At 40.3% G+C, this 20502-nt stretch overlaps 1 protein-coding gene across 1 annotated transcript in view; it reads left to right on the top strand.

Moving 5' to 3' along the window:
* The window catches only part of GPR143 (G protein-coupled receptor 143), a 1080305-nt gene that overhangs the window by 570446 nt on the left and 489357 nt on the right, over positions 1-20502 (top strand). Inside the window, exon 4 of the mRNA XM_044072570.1 lies at positions 4904-4996. Within this exon, the coding sequence (XP_043928505.1) occupies positions 4904-4996 (93 nt within the window). The remainder of the gene's footprint in view (positions 1-4903; positions 4997-20502) is intronic.

Here is a 20502-nt window from a genome sequence, read left to right as displayed (position 1 = left end):
GGCTGGAATATTGGGAAACAATATGATCATTTGGTAATAAAGAAAGAGGAGGTATTCTATAGACCTACATCACCCTGGGGAGTAACTGCAAGGGATAGAGCTAGAGGAAGGATGCATGTGTGGCAACCAGCTTAGACACAATTTCAAACTCAGTTAAGGAACTCTTGTTTCACAGAGGAGGTAATGGGTGCCAGAAACATATGCATGAAGTGGTTGGTTTACCAAAGAATTCAATAGTGGCTTGTGAGCAGGAAGAATGGTGATGCAGAAAAGAGAAGGGAATGAGCAACTTCATGAGGTACTATCTGCAACTCTTGGACAAACTACTTGGTAAAACAAATACGTTTTTGTGTCAGCATCTTCTTATTTTTGGATGTACAGCTGCACAAATAAAAACACTCAACATCACAGCATAAGTATCTAGAAATACAGCAAGCAGACAACATTCATAGCTATATTTAAGATCTTATTAAGGTCCATGAAAAGTACAATAATAAGAAAATAGAGGCTGGGATTCTTAGATGAGAACTTTGCACCTGTACATTGCTACTATTTTGAGGATTTTACTGTGTGAGGTGGCTAACAAATAAGAAGACATACATTTGGCATGGACTTTGAATCACTAATTAGCACTATACCTATATATGTCCTATATCAATCCCATCTAAATAATTATAAACTAGAATGCTATATTAAAGCTTTAAATCACGTATCATTTTTGTCAACATTTTACTGGAATAAACTTTTTGTTTCAGATGCATTTTATTATATTTTATTATATTTATTTTAATTGCTTTCATTTTGCTAACCAGATAGTTACCATGCAGCCCAAGACTGGGTTAATTTGGAAATATAAGTACAGACATTTGTCACCAGGCCAGTGGTGCAGCATCTTCTGCTAACTAAATTTAACTTTTAATAGCAATTCAGATATATACTACATGTGATACAAGACTGGTATAGCATATTTGCAATAATATAAAACATTAGGAACACTGATTTTTTATTTTCCATTTATCTGGAAAAGATATGAAAAATACTGTCGATGTATTAGAAAAAAAGAAAGATTTTCATGGACGTTAGCATTTTAGGCCAGAACACTTATTCACTATAACGTGTACTTTATCTTGTATTTATTACTTACAATACTGTCAGTTTTTTTTGTTGAGTGTTTTTTACTTAAGAATCTCTTTTAATTGTTTTTATATATATATATATATATATATATATATATATATATATATATATATATATATGTGTGTGTGTGTGCGCGCATGCACACGCACACACACACACACACACACACACACACACACACACACACACATGCGGGATCTGTACGGATCCGCGAACAGCAACATCACCGAAAAAGATTCAGCCGGGCATACTATATGCCTGTTGCGGAGATCACACTACAGTGGGGATAAGGGAAAATTCCCTTTTCCCCACTGTAGTGGGACCTTGGAGTGAGAATATTAAAGTAGGGGGGTGTGGGGGGTGCTGGGGGGCTTGCCCCCCTGCAAAAACTTAAATGTAATGTATTTTTTTAACACACTTTAACGAAAGCTCTTTTTCGGTGAAAGCGCTTTCATTAAAGTGTGGTCGGTGATTGTGGATTCGGACTATTGAACTTTCTCTCAATAGTCCTAGATCCACACACAGACACACACACACACGCACACCCACACACACATATATATGAGGGCTATATGAGTTATCACTGCACACATTTTATCCTGTGCTGATACACTGATGTTTTTAGCTGGTGGTGCAGCTGGTCGAATTACATAATGGTTGAAGTTCATTATATTTATCATTGCATAATTCCTGGGCTTTACACTTTTCTTCATATTTGTGCAACTGGAATTAGTATATTTAACTTCTGGGGTTTCCCCCACATCAAGGGGAGTGGAAGGCAAAGCCTCCACCCACAAAAGTTGTGTTTTTTTTTCTTTCTTGTTTTAATCACAAATGTAACCTATTGGTTAACATTTGCAGTTACTTTTTTGTTGATTTTAGTTGTGATTAATTGTAATAATCACTGATGAGTTTGTTCAATGCTTTGTGAGTGAATCACACTCAGTGCAATTATTCATTTATAAATTAATTTATTACACACACACACACACACACACACACACACACACACACATATATATATATATATATTATCAGTATGGTTGACATGCAGATTGTCGAGTGTTCACGTCATCAAATGAACTGGACACCAGCAGTACTGATCAAATTTGCACATTGCTGAGATTACTTTACAGTGGGGTATGGAATTTGCCCTATCTTCACTGTTGGGTGAGCTCAGAGCTGGAATATATAATTTACAGGGGATGTTGGTAGCCCTCCTGTTCAAAAAATGTTTTGCTTTGATCACCGATATTTTGTATTTTGATCACTGTTGCTGTGATGTGATCGATGTGGATTCGAGAGGTTTACCATTAACATGCATCTATACATATATACAAACGCGCATACACACACACACACACACACACACACACACACACACACACACACACACACACACACACACACACACACACACACACACGATCAGGAAGGAGCAGGTACCAAATTGGAGCCAATGTCTCCTTAGCCTGAACAAGCAAATAAGAGCAGTAGTGAAATCCTCCAAAGCAAACTTCGAGTCCAAATTGGCCACATCTACTAGAGATAATCATAAGGTCTTCTTCACGTTTGTCTGCAACCTCAAAGGAAGCACCCATATCTGTTCAGAACTGTTGGTCAAGGATACCACATATACAAATGCCATAGATATAGCAAACTTGCTGGCTGACAGATTCAGCGAAAACCTTACCCCTCTGTCCCCGACATCAGTAAATCATGACATCCCCAGTACCTGCCCCTTTCCCTTATATCTAGGGAATAGGTCATCACTGCTCTCACAAAGGCAAAAAATACAGCATCCATGGGACCAGATAACATCCCAGGCTGCATCCTACGTGAACTCAGGCATGAACTTGCAGCACAATTAGGCACCCTATTCAACCAAAGCCTGAGTACTAGCTTTGTCCCAGCTGAGTGGAGGACAACCACTGTCATCCCTTTACACAAAGATGGAGTGTCCACCAATCTGGGAAATTATAGACCTATCAGCCTAACTAGCCTGATCTGCAAGGCCACGGAACAGATTATCTTGGATCTCATTAACATGGACATTGGCAACCTCCGAACACTTGATCCCACACAGTTTGGCTTCGTCAATGGGAGGTCATGTCTGCTAAATTTGGTTGACTTCTTTGAGACAATCACCAAAGCCATGGACGAGGGGAAGATGGTGCACACCACCTACCTTGACCCGGCCAAAACCTTTGATACTATTCCCCACTCGGGCATAATAGATAAACTCTCTCAACTAGGCATCCATCCATATGTTATCAGATGGGTAGCAAACTGGCTCACTGATAGAGCCCATGTAGTCCAAATAGGTGAAGCCACTTCAAGCAGTAGACCCGTAACAAGCAGCATACCCCAGGGTTCGTTCTTGGGGCCTCTGTTATTTGGGATATACTTTTCTGAGGTGCAGGCCAAAACCAGTGAGCTATGGCCAACCATGTTTGCAGATGACTGCAAGCTGGGTGCTGTCATCAATTCTTTAGTGATGTGGACAGGGTCTCAGTCAGACAAATGACTGGTGCCAAAAACATGGCCTCAATCTGAATACCAAAAAATGTATCATCAAGCCCTTTTGGGGAGAGTGATGTCCCCACAAATTATCACATTAATAATAATGTCCTAAGCACTCAATCAGTCATGAGGGATATGGGCACCTAGGTTGATAGCAGCCTGACTTTTGACCACCATGTTGCTTCCATGGTATGGAAAGCCTTCTACATGACCCACCTCATAAGTAAGGGTATCTCATCCAGGGACAAGGAGGTCATAACATCCCTGTATTCTTCCCTTATAAGGCCCATTATTGAGTACAATGCACCTTTTGGTATGTACCTCACAAATCACATGCAACAGCTGGACAGCCCACAGAGGTTCCTCACCAGGAGAATCCAGGGCCTCAAACATCTACCATACACAGATAAGCTAAAAGCCCTATCCCTCTACTCAGTTTCATACAGACTCCACAGAGGTGATCTCTGTCTGGCATACAAGGCGATCATGAAACACACCTTGATGGGACTACTGCATATCTGCAAGTCAAGCTCTACTCGAGTAACCCACACATGTGGCCTCAACCTAGTCTGTGACATCAACAAGACTTGTTGGCAGGACAGATTTGTGTCCCCGGAGACTCCCTCTTCTATGGAATAGACTCCCTCTCCACATCAAGCATAGTACCTCTTTACCCCTTTTTAAGCACAACCTGGATAACTGGATGGGAAACAGAAAATATATCCCTGGGATTCCGCCATGTCCCTGCTGGACAGGGACATCGGGTGCTGATTTGTCTAAACATGGGTTAAACTCTTGGCTAGGCTTATAAGGGTCTCAGGGCCAATAGTCTAGTAACCTCCTATGATCCTGATATATATATATATATATATATATATATATATATATATATATACACACACACACACACACACACACACACACACACACACACACACACACACACACACACATATTAAAATATAAAATATAATCATGTTAGTATCTAGAAATTATAATTAAAAAATGATAGCTGTAATTCTTGGACTTCATATTGCAAAAATGGAATTTCATGTTTTAAGAAATGCAAATCAGTGTCCCTGCAATGTATCTATTAGCCCTGTGTGCATGCTGCCTTGAGGGTTAGCCTACGATTAAATTACTTAACTTACCTAAGATAAACTAAAATAGTTAATACTTTCTTCATGCATGCCTTGACTTCTGATTAACAAATCCTTGTTTTTTGTTTCTTTTTTTCTTTCAGTACCATCGTGCTATACCACATACTGGCATGGGGCTTGGCAGTTTTGCTGTGTGTGGAAGGGGTCACCATGCTCTACTACCCTTCAGTTTTTAGGTGAGAGATTTAAGACTGATTTTTAGGACTTGTTGAGTTAGTTAAAATGTTTTGCATTGCCTCTTGAGAAGTAACACTTCATTGAAACAGGACAGAAACTTAACTTGTTTTTTTACATATTTGTTATAATTCATAAAGACAGACAATCTGATATGTTACATTTAAGTGCATTAAGCGTACACTAACCTGCAGCAGCTGACTAGTTTATTTGTCATTTGTTTCATTTTTATTTTCACACTTCACTTTGCTATGTTTATGTCTAAGCATGTGTTGTCTATAGATGAAGCTTGGGACAGCGACTCTATTCCAATAATATTAGTTTTCTGCTGTTTTCAGTTGCACTCTTCTTCCTTACATTTCTAGATAAGATATTCCCGATCAGAAAGTAAGTCTTAATTATTATACAGATTACAGCTTCATTGTTGTAGCCTCTTCTGCCATGTAAATTAAATAATTTTGCCATTTATTGCACTATAGTGTTGTTTTCCATAAGATGGGATAGTAAGGGTATCCAGCCATATCTATCCTAGAGCATGGAAATATAGTATGACCATATATTCTATTTGTTAATGAAGAACCTCCACTTAAATGCATCATCTGTTCCTGGTGTACGCGTATCATCTAATGTAAACTAAAAACTTATAATGGTGAGAATGAAATATATGGAAATTAAGAATTTTCACAGCTAACTTTCAGCAGGATACTGTAAAAGAGGACCATTTTTAGTCATAAATCTAAAATCAGATCTGATTCAGAGAGCTACATTGACACATAGAAACTCTTTTGTAAGTTTTGGTATTGTAATGGATTTATGTTTGTCAGAATGCTTGAAGAACAACACAGTCACAGCATGTGAATTCATTAACATCCACAAGGTGTTTATTGAGACTGCTCCATGAAGGAATATGTACTATATAACATGCAGATCTTTGCAACTGGATTTAGCAAATTTAAAGCTGTATGCACCATATATCAATTCTCCCTTTTTAGCTGTGGCTGCATGAATGATGTGTCTATATTACATAGTCGAACAAGCAGAATATTGACTAACCTTTAATCGACACATATGTGTTGAAGCTGCATTTCAGCGAATGGCCAAATCATCGATTTCTTTCCAAGGGAAAGAAATCAGTTGGCAGTTCTTTTAAATCTGCCCTTTTCCCGACTGTAGTGCGATCTCGGAGTTAGTATATTTAGTTAGGGGGGCAAAGGCCCCCACTTTATAGTGTTTGTTTTAATGTGGTGTGCATGGTTGGCCTATCGATTTCGATGACGTGCAGCTTAGGTCGACGTCAGTTGTCCATTTACAGACATTTGCAAATTGCATGTGCCTGATAGTTACATGCAATAACTGTTTCTTTAGACCTAACAAAATTATTGAGGTGAACATTTTAAGGCAATTATCTACTAAAGTAATGAAACTTTGAGATATGTGATCATTGCAATTTCATTTGTTATAGGTAGGAACTGTAAAGCCTTATGTACAAGATCTTGCTCTCAAACAATATTTAAATAAATTAGCAACAATACCAACTTTTCAGTTTATAAATGGTAAATTGTGTTCATAATGCCATCTGAGACAGCAGCTTTTGCACTTTTTAAACATTTTATTATGCCTTCTCCTCTTCCAGTAATTATTTCCCCATTGCATCCTTGTCGATGTTCCAAAGGCTCCCAGTTCACTAAATTATAAATAATTAAACTCACTTAGGTCAAAAACTTTCCTGTTTAATAATCTTCTCACTTCTCTTCTATCATATAACAATTTCCAGCATTTCTTCCATACATGCTCTTAACTCCTCAAAAAACACCCTATTATTTCAAATAATTCTCATACCTTTTATGCCATTTATATTCTGCATATATCTATTTTGTCTCCTTTATTCTAAGTCCATAGTTTTCCCCAATAAAGTAATTAACCGCTAATCAATGGCCTGTCTTTAATCCCCTTTTTTAATTGAGTCTTATATTCATTCTTTAATGCCTGATGTTTCATGGCAAACTATCTCCATTACATCTCTTTCCTTTATAGCACTTGTTTCCTTTATAATTTCTTTACCCATACTGATTTCTCACTGTAATATCTCTGTGTCATTGATATCTCTTCCTTCTTGCATTTCAGTAAAATATTGCTTAATTCTGTTTCCAACCATTTGCTGACCTCCTTCAACATTTTAACACTCATTAAATTATACCTACCATGTGTTAATTTTCCCCTTATGACTTTTCATTTTCAATTACTTAAATTAAGGGCTATGAGAAGATAATCACTTTCTGTACATGTAATTATTTCTAAATTACTCATTTACTTCATTCTCTAGAAGTTATGAAATAATTAGTAACTGACTGACCAATCATGGGTAATAAAAGATCTTTATGTTTCCCATTATTTAATTCAGACCTTGAGGATCAATATAAAATGTGAATATTTTTCTTGCCTCACAATGGTAGCCATACTATTCACTAATTTTGTTGGTTCTAATTATTTCATAATGTCACTCACACTTTCCATTTACTTCAGGTCCTGTGCAGCTGTACTCTTGAAAACTATTGGTATTTTTCTTGGAGCGCATATTACTGACATAACATCTATATTTGTTTGTATTTGATATTGTCCTGGCAGAGTTCCTATATCTGTAAATAAATCAACACAGTTATGAAATATATCATTTCTACAGTCTTGCACACTATCTAAGATATCTCTGTGCATCTCTGACTGTTGCTGTGCACATGGATTCTATGACTTTGCAATGCAATTTTAGTTTATTACAAGCCACATGACCCAGAATAGTAGGAGAATTTAGGTTTCTGTTAGTAAAATCATTTGAAACAGGAATGCATGCCTTTTTCTGTATCCAGTGGTACCACCTTCTCCCTGAATATCTTAACACTTTTTAGGGTGCTTTTGAGACACAATGCTTTCAAAACAAATGTTGTACTGTGGACCTGTGTCTAGTTTAAATGCAACATTTTGTTTGTTGTATTTCAACATTTCTTCCAACAGTCCGACCTACATTTTGGTCTAAATGATCTAATGAGTTTTCATGTTTCACAGTATCTGTTCTTTACATATTAATAGTGCTAAGCAGAGTTATATGTTGGCACCACTAATTTTCATAATAGGATCATAAATTAGTACTAGGCTAACTGCCCTTGTGGGCCATTTTAAGCCTAGCCAATTAACCCATGTAAGAATCAAACCCTGCACCTTGTATCTATGAGGTAAACACCTTACCATTAAACCAACATCCCAACCATGATTCCATTCAACAGCTTGCAATTCTTTTTTGTTTTTGCTCAACTTCCCATTCTCCATAGATCACTCCATTGGTCCTCTGGCTTATTTTCATTCCTCTACCCTTATTAGCTACCCTCTGGCTCCTTTCTGAAAATCCCAGAAATGTTTCTTCATCAAATGAGCCCTTGATTCCTAGGGGGCTCAGTCTTATAGAGTATTTATTTAGAACTGGACAGCAAGGACCCACTGAAGGGCAGTTAACAGGGCGATGAGAGTCATCATATAGCAGCTGCTAGTTCATGCTGTAGGAGAGCATGCAGTGACATCAGCATGCCTGGTGTATGCACCCACCTGCCAGACAAAGGATGCCATGTCACTCCCCATAAGTCAGTTGTTAGCCTGTGAGTCTTGTGGACTTCACTAGAGATCAAACATGCAATGATCCCTATCCCAACACTCCACCCCATAAGAGGACATTTGGCCATCAGTTACTGCATCATATCACCCCTTGTCTAACCCTACTAATAGCCTGAGCCCATTTCTGAACTTTAGTCACTAGTGGCACAGACAGCTGGCTGGCTAACAACTTGCAAACTCTTTTGAACATATTTATCTTTTCTTCTAGACATATTTGCAAAATTGTCTCTACTATCTCAGATTCTAGAAAACTGGTTAAAAGCAGGATGATACTTCCTTTTATGCTTATAGCCACACCTAATTTCTGAGGTTTGAATTTCAATGACAATATATTTCTCTGTACTTTGTGGATCTCTTTCTTGTCTCTGTTACTCTTACAGTACATTATTTACTCATTCATTTCTGTTTTCTCTTTAGTTGTGTCACATTTTAGCTTAAATCCGTTCCTTTAATTAAGTACTGTGTACATCTAATTTCAACTGTTCAACATGTAGTCATAGTTCTGATAAAATATATATAATATTTATTGTTTCTTTTACCTTAAAAATTATTGTGTGGCTTATTAATAAAGCATTCGGCTCATCAAATTCATAATCTTTGGTTCATTTGTTTAAAACCGTGACATTCACATTTATAGCCTGTTTAGGACTGTGTCTTTGCAAAGAACAAGTGATGAATAAATGGCAACTGCTTTCTAGTCTCTCAATAGTTCCTGAAAGCCTTTACAATGTTATTTTATCTCTCTCCTTTTCAAAAGAAATAAAAAAAATTAAATACCTTCATGCATTTTCCCAGTCACATGCAGAAATGTGGCAGCCTATACTTTTTTTGTTTCTCAGCTCCATTCAGAGTGAGAAATAAACTGATTTTCTAAATCTAAAGTTTCCAGTTTTCTGATAAATTGTATTTCACTGACAGAATGTGTGATAATTGAATGTGTAGCATTTTCTACTATGAATTGTATTTCTCTTCTTCCAAGTGCATTAATTATTGAAAACATATATTTCTCCTCTCTCTGATGTAATGTAATATACATGATACTCTGTAAATAACACAGAAACTGAATGGATTTCTAGCCTCTATTAGGTGTTCATTCAGACTGCTTCTAAGTGTAATGTGTACGCATGAATTGCAGCTGCATCTAGCTGGGTATTAGCATAGTCAGAGCTATACACTCCACATAATACTGATTTAATATATGTTTGGCTCCATATTTTACTGTGTTTAGCTTCTCTGAAGAGATAACCAGCTGAAACAAAGTGATCATAACTTTCTTCACTTCGATGAAGCCTACCAAAAATACATTTTTTCAGTGAACAAGCCTACTGCATGGTTTCTTAGGATTTATCAGATCTCCTTTTATTTTGTTTTTCAGTCATTGTTTTAATGTGCCTGTCTACTTTACAAACACGTTTTCTTTTTTTTGTTTTGTTTTCACCATTAATACTTGGCAATTCAGTGAATCCTTTGCTTTTGAGTTACTCATTGGACCTGCTCTGAATCACAGGTATTTTAACTATTTCTGTTTGTCCTTGTTTTCTGAACATTTGATTTTGGATGCATGGGCATTGGAACATCTATCCTTTCTACTACTTACAATACCTTCCTGCCAGATCTTTTGCAGACTTCCTGGCTTGAGCCCTGATTGATCTTGTTGAACTTGTTGCTGATCTATCTTGGGCACTGGAGCTTCTGTAGTAAGGAGATAGTTTTCAGGAAAGAATACCATGTAATTTCTACACTACATCTACCTGTCTGAGACTACTGTATCTCTCTTGGGCCCCTATGGACGTGCTAACATAAACCAGAGAAATTTTCATGCTCTGAATTTGTTTGAAAAATATTGACTTTCAGTATTTACTAATTCCAAGGAAGCAATTTGAACGAGGTTGTCTTTGGCTTTTTACTTGTTCATAGATGTGTACTAGGCTAATGGCCCTGGAGCCTTTACAAGCCTAGTCCATAGGATTACCCTGGCATCGTGCCACCCGACATTAGTTCTCAGTGCCTCTGTCAAGTAGTTTGTGGTCTGAGGTTGAGGTTTCTGGAGTGTGTGGTGTCTTCATTCACGACTCTGGTGACTGACTCATAGAAGTCGACCAAGTTGAGCAGGCATGATCTAACCTTCATAAACCAAACTGTGTGGGATCCAGAGTTTGGAGATTCCCTATATCCTTGTTTATTAGGTCAATGATGATATGTTCCATAGCTTTGCATATCAGACTTGTCAGGATAATGGGGCGATAGTTACCAGGGTCTGTAGTCAATCCTCCTTTGTCGAGAGGGATGACTGTAGCAGTGTGCCATTCGGTAGGGACAAAGCCGGAGGTGAGGCTGTGATTGAACAGGGCACACAGGTGAGGTGCCAGTTCACTCTGTAGTTCATGTAGAACACAGCCAGGGGATATTGTCAGGTCCCATAGAAGCTGCATTCTTGGCCTTGAACAGTGCTCTTTTAACCTGTGCAGCAGTAATACTGGGTGTCTGAGAATCTACTGGCATTGTGATTCATAGGTTCATAGGTAGGTACTAGGCTATTGGCCCTAGGGCCTATACAAGCCTAGCCATAAAGATTCCCTGGCTATTGCTTCCCACAAATATTTACTGTCCTGGACCCCTGTCTAGCAGGTCTACTGATGTGATCTCCAGGGTGAATTTCATATCTCCCATCCAATCGTCAAGGTTCCTCTTGAAGAGGGCCATTGAGGTGCTCTGCCTGACATGTATGGGCAGCCTATTCCAGAGTATGGGGAGTCTGTGGGTCAGGAACCTATCTCTCCAGCATGTTCTATTCATCATGATGACAAGGTTAAGATCCCTGGAGCGTGTGGCTCGGAGGGATTGGGATTTCATTAAGTGTAGTATGTCCAACAACTCTGGGTTTGACATGGCCTTGTATGTTAGGCAGAGATCGCCTGTGAGTAGGCAATATGTGACAGAGTATAGTTGGAGTTTCTTTAGACGGTCAGCATAAGGCATCTGCTTTAGGCCTGTGATTCTTTTTGTGAGGTATTTCTGTGGCCTTTCTAGTTGTTGCAGATGTCTTGTGAGGTACATACCAAATGGGGCATTGTATTCTATAATGGGTCTAATGAGGGATGAGTACAGAGGAACAACAACCTCCTTTTTTCTGGATGAAAAGCCCTTAGTGATGAGGTGTGCCACATAGAAGGATTTTCTAACTGTTGTGGCTATGTGGTTATCAAAGGTGAGACCACTGTCCACCTGTGTCCCTAGGTCTCTTATCACACTTTTGGTGTTTAGTGTACTGCCACCTATGTGGTAGTTCACAGGTACATGTTTTTTCCCAAAGGGGACAACTATACATTTTTTGGCATTTAGCTTGAGCCCATGGCTCTGGCATCAGGCATCTGTTTTGGTAAGACCCTTTTATAGTATATCCACATCATTTGGGGATTCAATAATGGCTCCCAACTTGCAGTCATCTGTGAAATTTGTAAGCCAGAGTCTCTTAGTGTTAGCATGTACTTCAGAGAAGTAGATGCCAAACAAGAGTGGTCCCAGGACAGAACCCTGCGGTTCACCACTTGTCACTTGTCTGGAGCTGGATTTGGAGTCGGCTACTTTTACAGTGTGTGTTCTGTCAGTAAGCCAGTTTGCAACCCATCGAGTGACATAGGGATTAATGCCCAGCTTAGTAAGTTTATCTATGATTCCAGAGTGGAGGACAGTGACAAAAGCCTTGGCAAGGTCCAAGTAGGCTGTGTGAACCACCTTACCCTCGTCCACAGCTACGGAGACTGATTTGAAGAAGTCGATCAGGTTCAGGAGGCAAGTTCAGCCTTTCACGAACCCAAACTGGGTGGGGTCCAGTGTTTGAAGGTTGCCAATGTCTTTGTTTATAAGTTCCATGATAATACGTTCCATGGCCTTGCAGATCAGGCTCGTCAGACTGATGGGACGGTAGTTCCCGATATCCAAAGTGGATCCCTCCTTGTGGAGTGGGATGACTGTAGCTGTGCGCCACTCTGTGAGCATGAAGCCTGAGGTGAGGGTATGATTAAACATGACACATAGGTGAGGTGCCAGTTCATTTTGTAGTTCATGCAGTACATAGCCCGGGATGTTACGGTCCCATGGATGCTGTATTCTTGGCTTTGGAGAGTGTATTTTTTTTACCTTAGTGGCCGTGATTACCGGAATTTTGCATTCTTTCAGTATTGAGATGGGCCCTTTTGGGGGTGAGAGGGGGGGTGAAGTTGGCACTGAATCTGTCTGTCAGGATATTGGCAATATCCTTGGGATCAGTATATCTAGTGCCATTCTGCTGTAGCTCAGACCTCTAGTGCCATTTAGATTCTTGACATAGCTATAGAATGCCTTATGGTTGTCTTTGGAATCTTTGGCAATTTTGTTTTCGTAACTAGCTTTGGAAGATTTTATGAGGGATCTCAGCTTTCTACTGAGGCTGGAGAGGGAGTTTTTTGAATCCTGGGTTCTTCCTCTTTTCTGCAACGGTTTCTTCCTTCTGTTGTACAGCTTGTTTATGGCAGGGGACTACCAGATTGGCTTCTTTTTTTAGAGGTCAGCATCTTGGTTCTATTTGGGATGGCTCGGTCCATGCATGAGTGAATGTGCTCATACAGAACCTTAGTGTAGGATTCAGCAGTTGAACTTCCAGTTCCCATCTGCATGGGTGTCATGAAGTTTGTTACTTCTGACTTGTGAAGCATGAAATTGGCTTTGGAGAAGTTTTTTATGGAGGTTTCCTTAAAGGGGGGTGGGGGTGGGATGTGGATGTCAAGGGTGATTAGCTTATGGTCTGATCTGACTAACAAGGGGGTGACCACTGGTGTGGAGCATCAATCTCCCATGTTGGTAATGACCAGGTCTAGAATATTGGTTCTCCTGGTAGGACTATGAATTAGTTGCTCTTGGGCATTGGAATTTATGAATTCCAAGAACCATTGAGCAAAGGTGTTGAAACAAGAGTAGTTTTCCCAGTCAATGGGAGGGTAGTTGAAATCACCCAGTATTAGGGTGTTTGGTTGTATCTTAATATTTTCCAGTATATTTAGAAAGGTGTAGTGAGAATCTTGGGGCATGGTGGGGGATCTGTAGCAAGACAGAATTTGTATTGCAGTCTTACCTAGTGTTACTTGCACTTGGAGAATTTCAGATGCATTGTGTTGGGCAACCAGCCTGGAGGTGTGAATATCCTTGGTGAATATGGACACTCGTCCACCTTTAGTGTTTCGGTCCTGGTTTGGTGGCCGAAAAGTGTGGTATGAGTTGTAGCCTGGTATTGCAGGGGTTCTCTGGAGCATTGAACCAGGTCTCAATCACTGCACAGATATTATTGTTCTCCATTTTTAGGAGAGCCTCGAGAGAGTGCATCTTGAGGTTTAGACTTCTAGCATTGAATAGCATTACCTTCAGACATGCTCGTACAGTGCATTGGTGGGAATTTATGAATTCCAAGAACCATTGAGCAAAGGTGTTGAAACAAGAGTAGTTTTCCCAGTCAATGGGAGGGTAGTTGAAATCACCCAGTATTAGGGTGTTTGGTTGTATCTTAATATTTTCCAGTATATTTAGAAAGGTGTAGTGAGAATCTTGGGGCATGGTGGGGGATCTGTAGCAAGACAGAATTTGTATTGCAGTCTTACCTAGTGTTACTTGCACTTGGAGAATTTCAGATGCATTGTGTTGGGCAACCAGCCTGGAGGTGTGAATATCCTTGGTGAATATGGACACTCGTCCACCTTTAGTGTTTCGGTCCTGGTTTGGTGGCCGAAAAGTGTGGTATGAGTTGTAGCCTGGTATTGCAGGGGTTCTCTGGAGCATTGAACCAGGTCTCAATCACTGCACAGATATTATTGTTCTCCATTTTTAGGAGAGCCTCGAGAGAGTGCATCTTGAGGTTTAGACTTCTAGCATTGAATAGCATTACCTTCAGACATGCTCGTACAGTGCATTGGTGGGAATTTATGAATTCCAAGAACCATTGAGCAAAGGTGTTGAAACAAGAGTAGTTTTCCCAGTCAATGGGAGGGTAGTTGAAATCACCCAGTATTAGGGTGTTTGGTTGTATCTTAATATTTTCCAGTATATTTAGAAAGGTGTAGTGAGAATCTTGGGGCATGGTGGGGGATCTGTAGCAAGACAGAATTTGTATTGCAGTCTTACCTAGTGTTACTTGCACTTGGAGAATTTCAGATGCATTGTGTTGGGCAACCAGCCTGGAGGTGTGAATATCCTTGGTGAATATGGACACTCGTCCACCTTTAGTGTTTCGGTCCTGGTTTGGTGGCCGAAAAGTGTGGTATGAGTTGTAGCCTGGTATTGCAGGGGTTCTCTGGAGCATTGAACCAGGTCTCAATCACTGCACAGATATTATTGTTCTCCATTTTTAGGAGAGCCTCGAGAGAGTGCATCTTGAGGTTTAGACTTCTAGCATTGAATAGCATTACCTTCAGACATGCTCGTACAGTGCATTGGTGTATGATTCGGCGGTCATGCAACTATTCTCCATTTGCATGGGTGCCGTGAAGTTAGCCACCTCTGTTTTCAGGAGCCCAAAGTTAGCTTTGGAGAAGTTTTTCATGAAGATTGGTCCTTTGAGGGGGGAGAGGGGTAAAGTTGGGACTGAATCTGTCCGCCAGTATATTGGCAATATCTGTTGGCTCGGTATAGGAGGTACCATTGTGCAGTAGCTCAGAGAAAATCTGGGTATTGCCGTGGAGATTCTTTATGTAACTATAGAAGGCCTTGTGGTTATCTTTACTATCTGCTGCAATTCTGTTTTCATAGCTAGTTTTAGAGGATTTGATGAGAGATCTCATCTTTTTGTTGAGGCTAATAAGGGAGTTTTTCCAGTCTTGGGACTTCACCTTATTCCGCATCAGTTTCCTCCTTCTGTTGTAGAGTTTGTTTATGGCAGGGGACCACCAGATTGGCTTCCTTTTTTGGAGGAGAGCATCTTGGTTCTATTGGGTATGGCGAGATCCATGCATTTATGTACGTGTTCGTACAGTGCATTGGTGTATGATTCGGCGGTCATGCAACTATTCTCCATTTGCATAGGTGCCGTGAAGTTAGCCACCTCTGTTTTTAGAAGGCCAAAGTTAGCTTTGGAAAAGTTTTTCATGGTGGTTACCTTTGTGGGGGGGGGGGTGAGGATGGGGATTTCCAATGTGATTAGTCTGTGGTTGGATCTATCCAGGGAGTAGTTGACTATTGATCTAGAGCAACGGTCACCCATGTTAGTAATGACCAGGTCAAGGATGTTGCTACCTCTGGTGGAGGTAAGAACGAGCTGGTCCAGGGCATTGGAATTAATGAATTCTAGAAAACATTGTGCAAGTGTATTGGTACATGAGTAGTTTCCCCAGTTAATGAAGGGGTAGTTAAAGTCACCCAGTATGAGAGTGTTAGGTTGGACCCTAATATTCTCCGGGGTGCTTAAGAACGTGGAGTGTGAGTCTTGGGACATGGTTGGAGAACTATAGCAGGCTATGACCTGAATCGCTGTCTTGCCCAATGTTAGCTGCACCTGAAGTATCTCTGATGCGTTATGTTGGGCTACCAGTCTGGAGGTGTGCGCAGCCTTTATGAATATGGAAACACCACTGCCTTTGGAGCTTCCGTCCAAGTTCTGGGGCCAAAAGGTGTGGAATGAGTTATAGCCTGGTAGTGAAGGGGTGCTTTCTGCTGCCTTGAACCAGGTCTCTGTTACTGCACAAATGTCGATGTTCTCCATTTTAAAGAGTGCTTTGAGCAAGTGCATTTTGAGATTTAGACTTCTAGCATTGAGTAGCGTGAGCCTCAGATTGCATTTGTTTGTAGCTGTTACGGTGGTAATTTGGTCTTTGGTGCACTGCCTAAAAAGGTACTATAGGGGTGGCAAGAGCCTTGGCCAGTATCCGGAAGCCCAGTGGTGACAGATGCAGGCCATCTCTGGCAAAGCATCAATGTCTGTCAATCATGTCATCCCAGTCAGACAGATACTGGATCCCCTTAGAATGACACCAGAAACTTAGCCAATTGTTGAAATCAATCATTTTCTGCTGGTACTGTGGTGTCCTTCTGGGTGATGGTAGGATGCTGATCAGGGCTAGGGTCATACCCACCTATGCTACATAATCCAAGAGCTCCTCCATGTCTCTTTTCATGTAGTCCAGGGAAGTACGTCTCAGGTCATTCACACCCACATGTACAATGACAGAGTCATATTTGTACCTGTTGTTGAGGGACCTGAGTGCATGCATTATGTGGCAGATCCCAGCACCTGACTGGCATCTGACTGTTACTTTCTCATTATTCAACCTAGTGAGTGGGATATCAGTGTGCCTCACTATCGATTCACCAATGACTAGTGTGTTGGGCATGCTGTTTTGCCTTAGGGGCTTTGGATGAGTGGCACACTGTTCAGGAGAGTTATGTCTCTTGTGATTAATGTTGTGGTTGGTAGAGTGTGTTTCTGCCTTGGCGATCTCTGCTGTTTATGTAGATTTTTATTAAGAGCCTCCGCAAAGGTGGGTGTGTGGTTTGTGTTTTTATGTGAAGGCAGTGCTGGTGTGTGTTCTGGTGGGCTATGTGTTCCATGTGGTGTGGTGCAAGTGTTGACCTTCTCCTCTTGACCAGCTATTCCGGTCTTGGCTGGAGAGTGCGTGGCTTCCAGTTTGGATATATAAGTGCATTTCTCGCAAGTCTGAGTGTTGGGAGGTAAGAGGCGAGGGTTGTCGGTTTACATAAGGCAGTTGCTACATTGCCGCAGGATGCCCAAGTTCACCAGCTTAATAGGAGACAGCACAGGGACTGACCTTTAGACATGCCTGGAGAGGTGGGCATTAATAATAAGTACTGGAGCTGTTTCCTTGTAGAACGTTTAGTGCTGGTAGCACTTTTGTGTGCTACAATAGTTACTACCAGAAGTCTGGTAAAGTGCTAGACTAAAAAACTAGTAAATGTGCAGGAGACGAGAGAACTAGCAGATCTAAGGGAAAAATTGAAGAGCAAACTTTGGCACTGCTCAGAAGCTTACAAACATTCCTGGATAGAGCAAGTTTGTATCTGGACTAGACTAGTTACAGGGAATGTAGGAAACAAGCACAGCCATGGGCTTTTAAACCAGAAAGTTGAAAGAGATGGAAAAACTGCCCAAATGGCCAATAAACTACAATTTCTGGGCCAGAAACCACTCCTCTTGTGGTAGATAGGCTACCTAGTGCTTACCACTCCCACTGGTAAGCTACTAGGCTTCCCTCCAACACAGAAAGGCTTGGGGGCTCAGAAGCTTACAAATAATTTAATATCTATAATAAGGTCAGTTATATCAGTTCATAGAGATGTTATAAATGACAGACTTTTCTGTAAAAGGGATTCTTCAGCAGCACTTAAGCGATAAGTTGAAATATTGAGAACTAGTTGTAGAGACTCCAGTTGCTTACCTTCATTTGTTTCGGTCTTCCTTCCACCTTCTCAACTGAAGTATTCCACCTCTTCCTTCCTCTGCTGTGTGACCTTGTTCTTGGTTGTTATGTTCTGATGGGCAGACGCAGCACTGGAATATTTTGACCATTATTGCTGCAGGGAATGGGCAAAACATTAACTTTCCTCCGAACATCAGTTGTTGTATGTGGGAGGTTCCCTTGAATTGTTGATTGGCTGTTACCTGTAGCATTTGTTAACAAAGTAAATGGTTGGTTGACTTTCTGCAATACATTCACTTCTGCAGAAGGATTTGATTGGCTCAATGCTATATCATTAGATGACAGCTGAATAGAGGAAATAGGAGCGTTATTGGTTGAGTGTTCCTCTCCCTCGTTTCTAATTGGCTCTCTCGGTTCCCTTGGCCAGGAAAACACATGGCCATTCAAAAAGTCATTGTAATCCCTGTCTAATTTCTTCTTTTTTTGAAAATGTAGTTTATGTTTAGAAGCTGTGACATTAGCTGTAAGATCTACAAAAAATAGGGTACATCTATCCAGAGGCAGTAAGGAAACAATGTCATGCTGCAGCTGCGATATTTCAGCTGTTAGCTGCAGTTCCATGGATACGTAGTGTTCAATTAAAAGTTTCATATAACTGAAGCTCATATCCATGTTTATTTGCTTCCATTTGTTAAGTAGCTCTGGAAAAGTTGTGCCATAAGTCAGAATTTTAAGGACACGTAGTCCTCTTGGTATTCTTTTAAAGCAATCAGGCTTCTAGATATTTATGCTGCCATTGCATTTGTTTCAATTTTATAAGTTTACCACTTATTTCTCTTGTAATTCTTATCACTCTGCTGCTATTAGAAATAGCAGCACTTTCACTTGACACAGTCACAGTATCAAAAATTAACAAGGGATTACCTTCCACTAAGAGTAGCCATTTAAAAAACTGCATCTTGTCATTTAAACTCGTAGGAACGGGGTCAAAGTCAAGCTCCAAATTAATACTTTCAGCCATGCTCCCCAGAGACTAATCCAGCGAAATCAAATCAAATAACAAAAAAATCTCAGTGGATGAATTAAGTCCTCTTAGTTTCCTGTTTAGTTTAATTAGAGAGCTCTTGTCATTATGCAAGTTGCTCTTTCTGACTTTGGCCATGACTTTTTTCCTTTTGTTATATACCTTGTTAAGATTAGGATTCCACTCATGTATTTGTTTTTTGGAGCTTGTTTTGGGCTTACTTCTGGTAGGTACAGCCACCTGTATGCAGCCATTTACATGTCTGTACAGTGTTTCTGTGAATAATTCTGCATAGGCTGCTGTGAACTCCAGGTTGGGGAGGGTGTTGAATTTTGACAAACTGTCACTTGATAGGATGTAGTTTGATTTAGAATAGTTTTTAACTGTAACAGGTTTTGCTGGATTTTCCAAGCTGATTTTTATTTCAAATGAGATCACCAGTGAGGATGTGACCAGGGGTGAGGGGGTGGTGTGGTGCTCTCCTGTATTAATATTAACTAGGCCTAGTATGTTTGAACCTCTGGTGGAAGTGCACACTAACTTATTGAGGGCATTTGTATTAATAAAGTCCTGAAAACATTGTGCCTGCAAGTTGGAGGCAGTGTGTGTTTCCCGGTCTATAGAGGGATCGTTAAAGGCACCCATGAATAGAGTGCCTGGTTGGATGAAGAGTACATCCAATAGGTCTAGATAAGATTTGTGAGATTCTTGTGACATAGATGGTGACCTATAGTTTGTTAAGATATGGTAAGGGACTCTATCTAAGGTGATTCGCATGTGGGGGAACTCCAGGGTATCATCCTGTTTATCCGACCTTGAGGTATACTTGTTAATGCAGATTGAGACACCTCCACCTGTAGTGCCTATCTTTATGCATGATAGGCTAAATGTGTGGAAGCTACTTTAGTCTTGCACTGCAAAAGTGCTTTCTGCAGTTTAAACCATGTCTCGGTAACAGCACAAATGTCTACATTCTCCAGTGTTAGGTGAACTTATAGGGTGTTGAGTTTCTTGTTAAGGTTCCTAGCATTGAGCAGTAACACCTCTAGGCTCCTTTGGGTTTTATTTGCTATGTTGGTAGATTTGTCACTTTTGTTTTAGCCAAAATCCAGGAGCCTAAGGGGAGAGGTGCAGGCCATCTTTGGCAAAGCAATGTGGTTTGTTGACCATGTCTACCCAGACTGACAGACATTGAATTCCCCTGGACTTACATCAAAAACTAAGCCATTTTTTAAAGTCAATCCTTTTTTGGTTCATACTGTGGCATCATCCTTGGTGAAGGTAGAATGTTGCTCAATGCAAGGCACATACTGGTCTGAGACACATATTCAGAGAGATCCATAATGTCTCTCTTCATAGAGTCCAGGGAGGTATGTTTTAGACCATTTATGCTCACATGGACTTGTGATGCAATGAACTGAGTGCATATGTA

The sequence above is a fragment of the Protopterus annectens genome, chromosome 5.part0 (genome assembly GCF_019279795.1).
Source record: "Protopterus annectens isolate FY-2018-M chromosome 5.part0, PAN1.0, whole genome shotgun sequence".
NCBI classification, from domain to species: Eukaryota; Metazoa; Chordata; order Ceratodontiformes; family Protopteridae; genus Protopterus; species Protopterus annectens.
This window is presented reverse-complemented; position numbering and strand designations above follow the sequence as displayed.